The sequence below is a fragment of the Neomonachus schauinslandi genome, chromosome 11 (assembly GCF_002201575.2).
Source record: "Neomonachus schauinslandi chromosome 11, ASM220157v2, whole genome shotgun sequence".
In the NCBI taxonomy this organism is placed as follows: domain Eukaryota; kingdom Metazoa; phylum Chordata; class Mammalia; order Carnivora; family Phocidae; genus Neomonachus; species Neomonachus schauinslandi.
This window is the reverse complement of record NC_058413.1, coordinates 11,605,054-11,621,170: the sequence shown is the minus strand read 5'-3', so window position 1 is coordinate 11,621,170 and position 16,117 is coordinate 11,605,054. Positions and strand designations below refer to the sequence as shown.

At 39.6% G+C, this 16,117-nt stretch overlaps 1 protein-coding gene across 1 annotated transcript; it reads left to right on the top strand.

Annotated features, from left to right (window-relative positions):
• Positions 1-10,647: 10,647 nt before the first annotated feature.
• LOC110575853 (olfactory receptor 4D10) lies at positions 10,648-11,583 on the top strand. Its single transcript, XM_021684876.1, has one exon. The coding sequence runs from the start codon at positions 10,648-10,650 to the stop codon at positions 11,581-11,583; it is 936 nt and encodes a 311-aa protein (XP_021540551.1).
• Positions 11,584-16,117: the final 4,534 nt, after the last annotated feature.

Sequence of the window (16,117 nt, the reverse complement as noted above, 5' to 3'; positions counted from 1 at the left end):
TGGTAATTGTATACAGAAGCATGGGATGTATTTCCTCTTCTCTCCTCTCTCCTTCTCTGGAGCATGGGACCTAGTAAAACTGAGTAAGGAAAGAGGTTCATGGAAATGTAACTACAGGTTAATTATAATAATAATAATAATAATACTACAGGACCACATTCCTTTATCTTAATTTATTAGGACCAAATAGGCTTTGGAATTTGGAGTTCCTTAGATTTTAAAAAGATAGCATAGTGCATGTATTGTATATTACATCATTTCTCCCGTGGGGAGCACCTCATATCCACACTTTAATATTTCTGTAAGAAAATGTATAAGTAGGGGTGCCTGGGTGGCTCAGTTGCTTACGCGTCAGACTCTTGGCTTCCAGGTCATGATCTCAGGGTTGTGAGACTGAGCTCTGCGTTAGGCTCCACACTCAGGGAAGAGTCTGCTTGAGATTCTTTCCCCCTCCACGCCCACCCCCTCTGCTCCTCCCCTCGCTCATGTTCTCTCTCTTTAAAAATAAATAAAATAGGGGCGCCTGGGTGGCTCAGTCGTTAAGCGTCTGCCTTCGGCTCGGGTCATGATCCCAGGGTCCTGGGATTGAGCCCCGCATCGAGCCCCGCATCGGGCTCCCTGCTCGGCGGGAAGCCTGCTTCTCTCTCTCCCACTTACCCTGCTTGTGTTCTCTCTCTGGCTGTCTCTCCCTGTCAAATAAATAAATAAAATCTTTAAAAATAAATAAATAAAATAAATAAATAAATACAATCTTAAAAATAAAAGGAAAGAAAATGTATAAATAGTCCCACTAAGTATAATCAATAAAACCATGCATGGCCTCACACTAACTCAGATCAAATTTTGCCACAAAATTAATTCAGGTAGATGAGATTTTACTACCAAATGATCTTCTAAAAACCTTCCAGCATTCAGAGTTTGGAGACTTCAGAATGAAATGAGAAAACTGAATAAGAGGGGATTGTAATAGGCAGAATAATCTCTGTCTCCCCCACCAAAATGTTCAAATCCCAATCCCCAGAGTCTGTGAGTGTGCTATGTTATATGGCAAAGGAAACTAAGGGCGCAGATGGAATTAAGGTTGCTAATGAGCTGACCTTTAAATAGGGAGACAAGCCTGATTACCTGGGAGGGCCCAATGTAATCACAAGTGTCCTTAACAGTGGAAGAGGTAGACAGAAGAAGAGGTCAGAGTCATGCAATGTGAGGGGTACTTGACTTAACATGGCTAGCTGAAACAGTGGGAAGATCCATAAACCAAGGAATGTAGCTAGCCTCTAGAGGCTAGAAAAAGCAAGAGGATTGATTCTGCCTTAGAACCTCCAGAAAGGAATTCACCCTGCCAACACCTTGATTTTAGCCAGTTAATACTCATCAGATTTCTGACCTAAGAATTTGTAAGACAACAAATTGGTGTTGTTTTAAGCCACTAAATGTGTGGCGATTTTGTTACAGCAGCAAAAGGAAACCAATACAAGGGTAATACTTCAATTGGAAATTATGAGGCTGTAAGAGCTGAAAAGGAAAAGGAATAGAAAGATGGATACAAGGAAAAAGGGCTGGAAGTAGGAGGTGAAAAAACCAACGGAGGGTGGTCACATGCTTCTCCCAAGAGCCCAGGAATGGGCACCACACCCATGCCCAAATCTCAAGTACAAGTGCACTAGGCTAGAGAAGCCAGTCCCAACCTGTCACCTCTTCATGGACTCTGCATAGGATGGAATAAAACATTTGAATCTGGAGTAAAGATCTAATTTAACACCCTCTGAAATGCCCCCATGTAACTGATTAATAGTGAGACCATTTGACACCAAGCAGACTGCTTCTATACTTTATGAAAAGAGACACGGAGATGGAGTTTCGAGTATTTTTGCATGGTGACTATACCATATTTGATTGAAAAGGTCATCCGCTGGAAAATGCCACTTTAATAACAACTATGTTGTAAAAATGAAGCAGTACCGTGTTACATGTACTCATTGATGGAAAGACACATCTTAATTTCATGGACATTAAAATGTGAAAAACCAGGGTGCCTGGGTGGCTCAGTTGGTTAGTCATCTGCCTTTGGCTCGGGTCATGATCTTGGGGTCCTGGGACCCAGCCCCGCGTCCGGCTCCCTGCTCAGCCAGGGAGTCTGCTTCTCCCTCTCTCTGCTCATGCTCTCTCTCTCCCCGTCTCTCTCAAATAAGTAAATAAAATCTTTAAAAAATAATAAAAAATTTGAATAAATAAATAAAGTGTGAAAAACCATCTGCAACAACATGGATGGAGCTAGGGGGTATTATGCTAAGTGAAATGTCAGTCAGAGAAAGACAAATACTACATGATTTCTCGCACATGTGGAATTTAAGAAACAAAACAAACAAGTACAGGTTGTTTTAAACGCAGTACCGTGTAATGAGCACAGTCTTTAAATGCAATAACATGGTCTTATTTATATATACAAGTGGTGGTCTTAGAAACATCTTTTTTACTAGTGATACTACAGAATGGTTTAAATTCTGCCCATGAGTTGAATACATCTTTTCCTTGAAAAAACACTATCCAGATGCAATGTAATTCTATCGCTCTTCAAAACACCTTTTATACTTATGACATTACATAGTGTGTCCCTTGAACTACAGTGTGTATATCACATTCTTTAAATGAAATAACGCAGTAGTTCTGGCACTTACAGAAATATCTATTATATGTGTTCCTTTATTAAGTGCAGCAAAGTATTGTGAACACAGTCTTTCATTGAAGTAATACCTAGATGCAATAAAATTCTATTACTGATTCTAAAAATGTGAAAGAAAGAAATATTAAAAAGAAAGGTTCACCTTAGAACTTAAGAAATTCAATATTTAGGGCGCCTGGGTGGCTCAGTTGGTTAAGCGACTGCCTTCGGCTCAGGTCATGATCCTGGAGTCCCGGATCAAGTCCCACATCGGGCTCCTTGCTCGGCGGGGAGTCTGCTTCTCCCTCTGACCCTCTTCCCTCTCTTGCTATCTGTCTCTCATTCTCTCTCTCTCTCAAATAAATAAATAAAATCTTTAAAAAAAAAAAAAAGAAATTCAATATTTAAAGATATAAGTAGGGGGCACCCTGGCGGCTCAGTCAGTTAAGCATCTGCCTTAGGCTCAGGTCATGATCCCGGGGTCCTGGGATCCAGCCCCGCATCAGCTTCTCCCTCTCCCTCTGTGTACTCACTCTCGCTCTCTCTCTCAAATAAATAAATAACACTACATCAAAAACTAATGATGTACTGTGTGGTGACTAACATAACATGATAAAATTAAATTAAATTTAAAAATAATAAATAAATCTTAAAAATATATATAGATATAAGTAATCAGTCCCTGATGTGTGCACACACACTCTCTCTCTCTCACAAACACACAAACACTTTCCCAAAGAGAGATAAAAAGCAAACATGTTTAATTTGGTCAACCCTGTGCTTTAGGAACACATAAGACTGTCATCAACTCACTAGTACAAAACATATTTTTTATGACTAAATTTTGATCATCTATTACACAAATTACATTATTCATACACAGTTTATCAGTTTCTTGGTGTTAAAAGAAAGTTTGAAACTGCTATTTGTCCTCACTTCAGGGGACCAAAGATACTATTGCTATAGTTCCTCATATTATCTTTTTTTCATACAGAAAACATACAGAACCCTCCTTTTGTTCCCCAAATATCCAGGCACATCCAAGAGTGACAATTCTCTCGAGTATACAAACAAATGTAATCTATGAACTTGCACCCTACTAAGAGAAAGAAGTAAAGACTCAGTGCACTGAAACATAGTATTAAATTTTTACAGGATGGAAGAGAGAATATAATTTCCATGGAAAATATAGGTTACCAAAATTGACTAAAGGAAAGGGGGAAAAAATCTTAATAGATCAATAATTATAGATGAATTGAAAAGGTGTCAAAAATAGACCCTTTGAAAAGGCACCAGGCCCAAACTGCTTTGTCAGTGATTTTCAATAAATATTCAAAAAGCTAGTAAATCCAATATTTTAACTAATTGTAGAAAGCTTCTTAACTCATTCTATAAAAATGGCATAACCCTATCTATAAACTAGATAATAGCACCTAATATATCTAGTACTATCGTGTATCTAATATATGTGTACACACCAATCACATCTTTGAACAAAAATGTTAAGTTCTTATTACTCTTTAGCAAATTACATACCAATGAATTAAAACAATGACAAATTATCATCAAGTAGGGTTTATTCCCAAAATTCAAAGAGAACTTTTGGGGCGCCTGGGTGGCTCAGGTCGTTAAGCGTCTGCCTTTGGCTCAGGTCATGATCCCAGGGTCCTGGGATTGAGCCCCACAATGGGCTCCCTGTCCGTGGGAAGCCTGCTTCTCCCTCTCCCACTCCCCCTGCTTGTGTTCCCTCCCTTGCTGTGTCTCTGTCAAATAAATAAAATCTTTAAAAAAAAATTTTTTCAAAGAGAACTATTAATGCAATTCACAGCAATAATGGATTAAAAAGAGAAACAATGTGATTATTTCAGTGATGCAGAAAATATTCAATACAACACAATTTGTTCTTACTTGAAGAACAAAACACCTATAAAGCCAAGAACTGAAGAAAAGTTGTATTATCTTTTTTTTTTAAGATTTTATTTATTTATTTGACAGAGAGAGAGAGAGAGAGCACAAGCAGGCAGAGCGGCAGACAGAGGGAGATGGAGAAGCGGGGAGCCTGATGCGGGGCTCGACCCCAGGACCCTGGGATCATGACCCGAGCCGAAGGCAGCCACTTAACTGACTGAGCCACCCAGGAGCCCCTGAAAAATTGTATTATCTTGATAAAAAAAATATCTATTAGAACCAGAGAGCAAACAGTATACCTAATGATTAAACATTAAAACAATTTCCATTACCATACATAACTAAACAATGATACCCACTCTCACCACAAAGTCATTAAACTTGAATTTACTTACAATTTAAAAACAAGAAAAATGAGAAAGAATATAAACTTTGGAAAATTAGAGGAAAAAATTATTCTCAGATATTGAGAGGCTATCTATATCTAAAATAATATAAAGAAAATTCACCGAAAGATCACTGAAAATAACAAAAGAATTAAACTAGGTTGTTACATACAAAATCAAATTACGTACACCACTAGTCTCCCGTATACAACTATATCCATGGAGAAAATGTAATAAAGCTATTTCAGGCAATATGAAAGACTATATATCATGAAATAAAGTCCTGATTTAAACATGCATACACACATTAAAGTGCTTCTTGCAAACATTTACTTTAGTTTACTTAATTTACTTAAGTGCAAACAGAACTCACAGAAAAGGAAGGGAAAGGCTCAGGACCAAAAATAGAAATAAAGGAGGAAACCAGAGAATTAAATATTGCTCCATCTGTGGAAAGGTAAACTGGAAAAAAAAAAAATCCACCTACCAGCAAAGAGGATAACTATCAGAAAGAGAAATTAAGAAAACAATTCCATTTACAATTTCATCAAAAGAACAAAATACCTAAGAATAAATTTTTTTAAAATGTTTTATTTATTTATTCATGAGAGTCAGAGAGAGAGAGAGAGAGGCAGAGGCAGAGGGAGAAGCAGGCTCCCCACTTAGCAGGGAGCCCGATGCGGGACTCGATCCAGGACCCTGGGATCATGACCTGAGCCGAAGGCAGACGCTTAACCATCTGAGCCACCCAGGCGCCCCCCTAAGAATAAATTTAACCAAGGAGGTAAAAGATCTATTCACTAAAAACCATGAGACATAAATGAAAGAAATTGAAGAAGATACAAATAAATGGAAAGATACTCCATGCTCATGGATTAGAATAATATTGTAAAATGTCCATAGTACCCAAAGAGATCTACAGATTCAATGTAATCCCTATCAAAATTCCAAAGGCACTTTCCACTGAAATAGAAAAAAAAATCCTAAAATTTATGTGGCACCACAAAAGACTCCTAGTAGCCAATGCAATCATGAGAAAGTAGAACAAAGCTGGAGGCATCACGATTATGATTTCAAACTATACTACAAAGCTATAGTAATCAAAATAGCACAGTACTGGCATAAAAACAAACATATAGACCAATAGAACAAAACTGAGAGCTCAGAAATAAAACCACACATATATAATCAATTAATTTACAACAAAGGAGGCAAGAATATACAACGAGAAAACAATAGTCTCTTTAATACATGGTGTTAGGGAAACTGTATAACCACATGCATAATAATGAAATTAAATCCCTATCTTACATCACTCACAAAAATTACCTTGAAATGGATGAAAGATTTTTTTTTTTAAGATTTTACTTATTTATTTGACAAAGAGAGACACAGCAAGAGAGGGAACACAAGCAGGCAGAGTGGAAGAGGGAGAAGCAGGCTTCCCACCGAGCAGGGAGCCAGACACGGGGCTCGATCCCAGGACCCTGGGACCATGATCTGAGCCGAAGGCAGACACTTAACAACTGAGCCTCCCAGGGGCCCTGAAATGGATGAAAGATTTAAGTATAAGACCTGAAACCATAAAATTCCTAGAAGAAAAACGCGAGTAAACTCCTTGACATTGGTCTTAGCAATGATTATTTTGGATAGGACACCAAAAGCACAAGCAACAAAAGCAAAAATGAATAAATGGGACTACTATATTCAAAAATGAATAAATGGGACTGGATCAGCCTTAACTGATGTCATTATAAAACTTCTGCATAGCAAAAGAAACAATTAACAAATGAAGAAAACAACATATAGAATGGGAAAAAAGTATTTGCAAATCATATAGGGCTAATATGTAAAATATATAAAGAATTCATACAACTCAACAGCAAAAAAAACCAGTCTAATTTAAAAATGGCAGAGGAACTGAAGACACTGTTCCAAACAAGACATACAGATGGCCAACAAGTACATGAAAAGTGCTCAACATCACTAAACATCAGAGAAGTGCTAATTAAAACCACAATGAGACATCACTCAACACCTGTCAGGATGGCTATCATCAAAAAGACAAGAGATAAGTGTTGGCAAGGATGTGAAGAAAAGGAAACCCTTACGCACTGTCAGTGGAAATATAAACTGGATCAGCCACTATTGAAAACGGTATAGAGATTCCTCAAAAAATTAAAAATAGAACTACCATACGATCCAGCAATCCCATCTCTGGGTACATATCCAAAGGAAATAAAATCAAGATCTCAAAGAAGTATCAGCACTCCCATGTTTATTGCAGCATTGTTTACAATATCCAACACAGGAAAACAATCTAAGTGTCCATTGGATAAATGGATAAATATGTGTATACACGAACAAATACACACACACACACGCTGGAATATTTTCAGCCATAGAAAAGAAGGGAATCTTGCCATTTGTGATAACATGGATGGGTCTTGAGGGCATTAAGCTAAGTGAAATAAGTCAGACAGAGAAAGAAATACTGTATGATCTCATTTATATGTGGAATCTGAACTCATGGAAATAGAGTAAAGTGGTGGTTTCCAGGTACTGAGGGGTGGGAGAAATGGGGAGATGTTAGTTAAAGGATACAAACTACCATATAGGATGAAAAACCTTTGGGAACCTAATGTACAGCATGGTGATTATAGTTAACAATACTATATACTTGAAATTTGCTAAGACAGTAGATTTTAAGTGATCTCACCACAAAAAAAGAATTAGTAATTATGTAAGGTAATGGAGCTGTTAGCTAACACCACAATAATAATCATTTTGCAATATATAAATGTAACAAGTCAATACATCATATACCTTAAACATACACAATATCATTGTATATGTTTAAGGCTGGATCAGCCTTAACTGATGTTATTATATCTCAATAAAGCAGTGGGGGGGGGGGGAATTACCTATCTCAAATATACAACCTGTCTCATACAGTTTTCATCTTTGTAGATCAGTTTAATATAACAAAACAAAAACAAAATGGAAAAGCAGGTAAATCCAAACCCATCATCCTTGTAGAAACAGAAGATACAAAGTCAAGCCATTCAATAAATTGAGTTAATCCTAAGTAACTACTGTAGTTGTTAGCTTTACTAACATACTCATCTAGCCATATCCAAATTGAAAGATACCACACGTGCAGAGTATAGGAAAACAGGAAAAATGTGCATTCCCCAAACACCATCTAAGTCATGTTTCCCCACATGTGGGGACTTACAGTAACATCATGAGACTATAATCATCCTGTGTATAATTAGAAATTGAACTGGCAGCAAAGGATTTTAGGTCCAGTTCTCTTGTAGTTTTCTGGCAATCTAATTGAAACCTATATATAATGTCCTCTGAGACTTGCAAGCCATGAAAATTGGACCCTTGTAGTCTCTTGGGCACAGCATTTGGCACGTTTTAACAGTGTTCCGATTGAGCTGTGGATAAGGGGATAGATTTCCACTACTGCTTCTAAATAATTTGGACACTAATCAAAATGTGTCCATCTGTGTGTGTGTACACATGTGCATATCTTGGTAACTTTTTAATAACTCCCATTGAACCTTCATCACCACCAGCAGAATCAAGCATCTGACTTCCACATCCTTGCCCAATAATATTCCCTTTGCAATTCTTACATTAGGCCTGAGGTTGAGGGATTTGTACATAAGACAGGGATACAGTAGAAGTTCTTGAAGATGTGATGCTTTGAATCTGCCCATTTTCTCTTGAAAGGAGAGCAAAGGTACTAAGATTTAGTCTTCCAAAAGGCTTTCCTTCAGAAACAAAATTTTCAAGAATTAATGTCTCCAAGTGTAATATTCTGCACTGTACCTAAGAGTGTACAATTTTTAGTTGGAATTTCAGGATCAAAGGAATTCGGTCAAGACATTAAACTTCTAGCTAAGGTTAACATTATGAATAGTGAAACTGACATGTTGTCATTTTGATTATATATAAATAGTCTGACTTTGATATTTTCCAGGTGTATCAAGCACTTCAGAGCCAAAATGATCTTCCCAGCGACAGAAACAACAAAGGTGGGTGTTAACTATCAGGAAGAGGGATGCTGTGTTAAAAGGGATTCCAGAAATGAGGTCCGTTCAGTGTGAGGGAAGACATCATATATTTGTTGTGATCCTTTGAGTTGCTTGTCAGTGAAGCCACCTCAGACTAAGGTCGATGTAAATGGGGTTTCCAGAGCCCCGTTTTGCCAAATCCCTGTCTTCGGACAGACTTTATCAAACATTCTTGTTATATGAAATAAGACCCTCCAAATGAGATTGAAGGGGGAAAAAAGAAACCTCTATTTCTTCCATCCTGTTTCCATCTCTTCCTTCCCTTCAGCCAAACGTAGACTCATAGTACATTCCATATGAAAAACAAGAATAACATTAATATTTACTAAAGGATAGTGGTGCACATTAAAGGGCATTAAGCTAAGTGAAATAAGTCAGACAGAGAAAGAAATACTGTATGATCAACATTTTATAACTCTTCACACATAGTAAGCACTCACAAAGTAGTAGCTTTTGTTGCTCCTGGAAATCACAATATCTATACCATATCTCTTCTCCCACCTAAATCTACCTTCACTTTTCTCATGACACATTTCACATTTTATCATGCATTTTGTTCATCAACTTACACAAATCACCCACTTTTGTTAGAGTGTAAACACTTGGACAATGTGGTCCAACTTATTCTTATACCTATGAAGATTGCAATAAATATTCACTTGCTAAGTACAAAGTGGAACAAATAAAAATTTATAAAAATAAGTAAGAATTACCCATAACAGTGTATGAAAAAAAAAGCATTATTCTAATGATACTAACGTCTCTCCTTGCTGTGTGATCTCTCTTTCTCTTAGCTCTGATCCAAAAAAGAGGCAGAAGAGTATGATGGATACAGAATAGTTCACTTCTCAAAATCAGGTCATTATCCTTATTCTTTCCCCCACACTCAGGCAAGGACCACATCAGTTATAGAAGATGAAGAAGTTCTAGAAAACTGCTATAAAACACTGTGCACCTAAAAATTTGTTAAGAGGGTAGCTCTCATGTTTAATTGTTTTTACCACAATAAAAAAATTTAATGTGATTCTTTGAGATTTAGATTTATACGCTGTCTCAATCTGTTCTCCAATAGCAATTTTTGAATATTTTAAAATGATTATCAAGCAAATAATCTGATTAGTATAAAGTAATAATCACAGTAACAAGTTACCTACATGGAATAATAGGCTGAAGATTTAAGAAATTTGACATAAAGCAGTCAAGAGCAAGGAAACTGACTCATGCCACAGCAACATTGCAATAAGAAACAGAACAACGTTATTTTCTAGCAAGATAAGACCCTCTTGAAGTCAATGGAATATTTGCTAATATGAACATTACGCTTGTAGACTATAAGTCTACAATGGCTGGAAACATGCTTATTCTTTCCAAAATGAGTTTTATAGGAAGAGAATTATTGAATGACTTTGCATGTGGTAATTTTATTTGATCACAAAACTGATTTCAATCTTAAAATTTGGACAGCCCAACAAATTGCAAACACTATAGCCATATGGGCAAGATTCTGAATTGCAGTGTTAGTGCTTAGGAGGAAAATGAAATCAATAGCCAAGTACGTTCATGTGAAGTAGCTTGAAACAAAAGAGAAAAACAAAATGACTCAATGGAGCTGAAAAATTACACCAGGGTGAAAGAATTTACTTTCCTTGGCCTAACCCAGAGTCAAGGACTGAGCTTGGTCTTATTTTTTTTCCTGCTTCTTGTGTACTTGACAACTCTCCTGGGAAACCTCCTCATCATGGTCACTGTGACCTATGAGCCTCGCCTTCATACCCCTATGTACTTCCTGCTCCGTAATTTATCGGTTGCCGACATCTGCTTTTCCTCCATCACAGCTCCCAAGGTTCTGGTGGACCTTCTGTCACGGAGAAAGACCATCTCCTTCAATGGCTGCTTCACCCAGATGTTTTTCTTCCACCTTCTTGGAGGGGTGGACGTATTTTCTTTGTCAGTGATGGCACTGGATCGATATGTGGCCATTTCCAAGCCCCTGCACTATGTGACCATTATGAGTAGAGGCCGTTGCATTGGATTAATAGTGGCTTCCTGGGTGGGGGGCTTTACCCACTCCATCGTACAGATTTCCCTGTTGTTCCCACTCCCCTTCTGTGGACCCAATGTTCTTGACACTTTCTACTGTGATGTCCCCCAGGTCCTCAGGCTCACCTGTACAGACATTTTTATGCTTGAGCTGCTGATGATTTCCAATAATGGACTGCTCACCACACTGTGGTTTTTCTTCCTCCTGGTGTCATATATGGTCATATTATTAGTAGTAAGGTCTCAGGCAGGGGAGGGAAGGAGGAAAGCCATCTCCACCTGCACCTCCCACATCACTGTGGTGACCCTGCACTTTGTGCCCTGCATCTATGTCTATGCCCGGCCCTTCACTGCCCTCCCCACCGATAAAGCCATTTCTGTCGCCTTTACTGTCATCTCTCCTCTGCTGAACCCCTTGATCTACACTCTGAGGAACCAAGAGATGAAGTCAGCCATGAGGAGATTGAAGAGAAGACTCATGCCTTCTGACACGGAATAGACAGGTAGTTCACACCTTCTCAACACCCTTAAAAAGTCTGTCCATGAAATAAACTGTATTTATTCAAGGTTTCTAATTAATTTTTATGTTTCTGCTAAGCTACAGAGGACTTTCAAAGATTCTGCTCAACATGCAGTAATAATGTCAAAATATGGGTTCCATGGTACAAAAGAAATCAAAATATTAGCCAGGGGGGGTACATGTTGCCTTTGCAACACAGCCTTGGAAGAAACAAGGAAATAAAAATATACTCATTTTATCAATTTGGAATTTTCAACTCTACTGAGGTATTATTGTGTGAAAATAAAGGAAACCTCATTTAAAAATGGAGTCGGGAAGCCCTGAAGGGGGCGCTCTCACACTACCACTGGCTGTAAGAGGCCTACCCGGCATTCCCCAGCAGGGAGAAGGCTGTTCTGCCCCAGCAGGAGGAGGGAAGAATTTCTCCTGGCCCAGCAACAGCCCCGCTAATGAGAACTCAGCAAAAACAGCCCCGCCCAGCTTCCTTCTCTCCAGTATAAAAGCAAGCGCCTCTCCCCTATTCTCCCCCACTTGCCTGTTTTTTGCCATAGTTGGCTTGTTCTGAATAGCAGTTCCTCAACCGTCCCCAAATAAACTCATTTTGCTGGTAAAATAACTGGCCCTTTTGGTTTTTAAGGTCAGTATTACATGGTGACCACAAAGGAACCTGAAGGAGATAAACCCCTAAGTAAGTAATGGCCTCTAGAAGCGTGTGAGGCACCCACTTGAGCCCCTTGCACTCTCTGCTTCCCTGAGTCATCTTTTCCCTTTGGGTTCCAAGTCTCCTCTCAGATCAGGGTTCCCTCCTTCTAGCTGAGCTCCACAACTGTATTTGGAATCTGGTTTTATGTTGTTGGGAAGGCACTGCCCCTTCTGGTGACTACTCTTCTGTTTACCGAATCTCTGGTTTTGAGTAACGGCATCTGAATCTGCTAAATTCTCTCAGGAAGGTCCTCCTTCTGGGGCCCAGTGTGGTTTTATGTTTAAAAACTATGGTCCATAATTTTGAATAAAGACCTGATCACAGCCAGTGAGAAAAAAAAAAAAAAAAAACTATGGTCCTTCCTCAAGAGTATTTTAAATTAATTGGACCAACTTAACCAAAATTAATTTAGAACTCCAATGGCCATTAGGGGGCACTTTTGATCTCCCCAAATTTGCTTTTCTTAGAAGACCACAGCTTTAAAAAACACAAACGGAATGGGATGCCTATTTCAGCTGGTATCTTGAGGCTTCCAAGTGTGTTCAGGACTCTAAAATCACCTCTCTACAAAATGCCATTTCCAAGTTAACTGAGGCAAACAAGCAACTGAAAAAAGACAAGCTTTTGAGGACTTGTTCTCCCCCCCCATCCTCTTTATCTCCATCCTCACTTTCATACACTCCACTTCTCTCACTGAACTTCCCATTTTTTTCCAAACCTCTCCCCATGTCCTCCTCCTCTGAACCCATTGGAACCTGTTCCTTTAAACTTAGGCCCTCTAGGGAGGTCTGGGTGGCTCAGTCAGTTTAGTGACTCTAGATTTTGGCTCAGGTCATGATCTCAGGGCTGTGGGATGGAGCCAGCCACGTGTTGGGCTCTGAGCTCAGTGCAGAGTCTGCTTGTCCTTCTCCCTCTGCTCCTGACCCCACTTGTGCTTGCTCTCTCTCTAAAATAAATAAAATCTTTTAAAAGAATAAAATAAAGTAAGATAAAATTAGACCTTCTGAGGATCCTAAATGGTAAGCCTATAATTTCCTATCTTTCCTGGACTAAGGATGAACTATGAGCCATGGCCAAAGATTTTCCTAGAGTTACTGAAGATCCTCATAGATCTGCCAAGGAATTTAACAGTGGTTCAAACTTACCAACTAGGTTTCTGATTTGTACCAGCTAGCTCACATGCTCCCTGGTGAAGGCCAAGCCAACGCTAGATGAAAGCAGCTAATTGGGATGATCCTGAAGGCTCCAGGACTGCAAAACAAGAGGCCAATCCCCTGTCTTGTTATGTGATCAGGCTCACCAATCACTAAATGACTCCCCCTGGCAACCCCTAGGCTTTCCCAAAACCTGTTGATTTAAGATTCAGGCTCGCACTCAGAAACCCAGGGAACCTGTGCATGATGATTACCATCAACTACAAATTGTTTTTAAGGAAAATTCTGGCCTTCCTATGGATGTAGAATCCATTCAGGTAGCCTTCAACTCTGTGTTTAGTAATAGGCTGAACTGGCATCTTTCCCTCCTAGTTAAAAGGAGCAGGATAGAATGGGAAACTGTATCCACTCCAGATTTAGTTAATTTAGCAAATCAGCTCACCTGCACCATTGAGAATTCAACTAAAAGGAAGACCACTAAGATCCTTAGTTTTCAGTTCCAACAAATGGGAGTCCCCTAAATAAAACCCCCTCCTGGCCTCTGCTATTATTGGGAAAATCCAGGACGTTGCAAGAAAGGTTGTTACAAAAGTGCTCCAAGTGTCTTCAGCCCTCTGACCAGCCTTTCCCACACCCTCTCACAGGACTCCGAGGAAATACAGGGACTTTCCCCAATTCCGCTCTTAACCAGCGTGGAGAAACAACTCTCCAGATTGGGAATGAATCTCTCCCTATACCTTATTGACGTCAGAGCCACACTCTTGGTGCTCAACACCATTGTTATTAAACCCCTGCTCTGGGGTTCTGAACCATCTGAAATGGTTCAAACATAGGGAGTCTCAAACCTCAACACCTTCCTATCTCTAAGCTTATCCCCTTTTGGTTAGGCCTCCTAAGAGATACTCATTCTTTTCTCCCCAAAATTAATCAATACCCTATAAATTAAGAGGATTTTCAAGGCATCAAGTCCATAAAAAAAGATCATAAGGCTCAGGACCTCCTGATCCCCTGCTCTAGTCCTTGTGATATTCCTACGGTGCCTGTGAAGAAACCCAAAGCCCGCGGATAGAGATTTGTCCAGGATCTCTGACCCATGAACAATATTGTTATCCCTCACCATCCTGTTGTTCCAGCCCCAATATTTTGTTAGCCTGCATCCCCACTGAAAGCAAATATTCACTGTGGTTGATTTATGTAGCACCTTCTTTAGTATCCCTGTGGATAAGGCCAGTCAATATCTGCCTCCACTTGGGAAAGAAAGCAATATGCCTGGACAGTAATGCCTCAGGGTTTTACCTAAAGTATTTCCACTTATCCCAAACCTTAAAAGCGAATTTGGATGATATAAGTTACCTGGAGGCTCTACTTTATTACAACATGTAGATGACTTAGTTCTCTGCTCCCTTTCTGAGGCCTCTTCACAGCAAGACGGCATCCACCTGTTAAAACTTTTAGCCTTAGTGGGATGCAAAGTCTCCAAGGAGAAATTGCAATTTTCTTGCACTCAGGTGTGATATTTGGGGTACCTGATTTCACAACAAGGGCTACCTTTAGATCCAAATAAGCTCCATGGCATCTTGAACTTCCTCAAACCCAAAACTAAGCACCAATCGCAAAGTTTTCTTGAGCTGGCTGGTTGCTGTCAAGATTGGATTCCAAAATCCCTTATGGCCCAACCCCTTTATATTTTCTTTTATTTTACTCCTATATATTTTATTAAAAAAACAATAAACCTGACCCTGTTATTGGGGAAGATCAAGATAACTTAGCTTTTAAAGCCCTGAAGGGAAGTTTGGTAAATCCCCCTGCTCTTGGACATCCCAATTATCAACTTCTCTTTTTCCTTTTTGTATTTGAAGAGGAAGGGAACACCCTTGGGGTACTCACCCAAAACATGGGCCCCACCACTGACCCATAGGGTATTAGAGCCAACAGCTGGAGCCGATGGCACAAGGTCACCCCCCCTTGCCTCAGAGCCGTTCCTACCAACACCCTTTCAGTCAAGACCACTGAAGAGATAGTCATGGGATCCTCTCTCAAAAATCTTTGTACCCCGGGCGCCTGGGTGGCTCAGTTGGTTAAGCGACTGCCTTCGGCTCAGGTCATGATCCCAGAGTCCTGGGATCGAGTCCCGCATCGGGCTCCCGGCTCAGCGGGAAGCCTGCTTCTCCCTCTTCCACTCCCCCTGCTTGTGTTCCTGCTCTCACTGTCTCTGTCTCTGTCAAATAAATAAATAAAATCTTTTAAAAAAAAAAAAAAAAAAAAAATCTTTGTACCCCATGGAGTTGAAGCCCTCCTGAGTGCCCATCACACTCAACACCATTCAGCCAGTTGTCTCACCTCCTCTGAAATCCTCTTGCTAACCATGCCTCACATAATTCTTGCTGTAATAATTTTAACCCTGCCACCCTTCTTCCCTCCTCTACAGACGATACTCCTCATGACTATTTGACACTGACAGATCTTCTCCCGACCCCTTGTGATGACTTACAGGAAACTCCTTTGGATAACACTGATTTTTCACGGTTTACCAATGGTTCTTATTCAAGAGATGAAAATGGTAAACATTATGCTGGGTATGCTCTTGCAACTCCTTTTGAAATCATTTAGGTGGTACCTTTGCTGTTGGCTACCTTGGCCCAGTGGGCTGAAATGT

Bases quoted from the DNA above. Each gene is read 5' to 3' on its own strand.
- LOC110575853 (XM_021684876.1), top strand. From the start codon at position 10,648: ATGGAGCTGAAAAATTACACCAGGGTGAAAGAATTTACTTTCCTTGGC.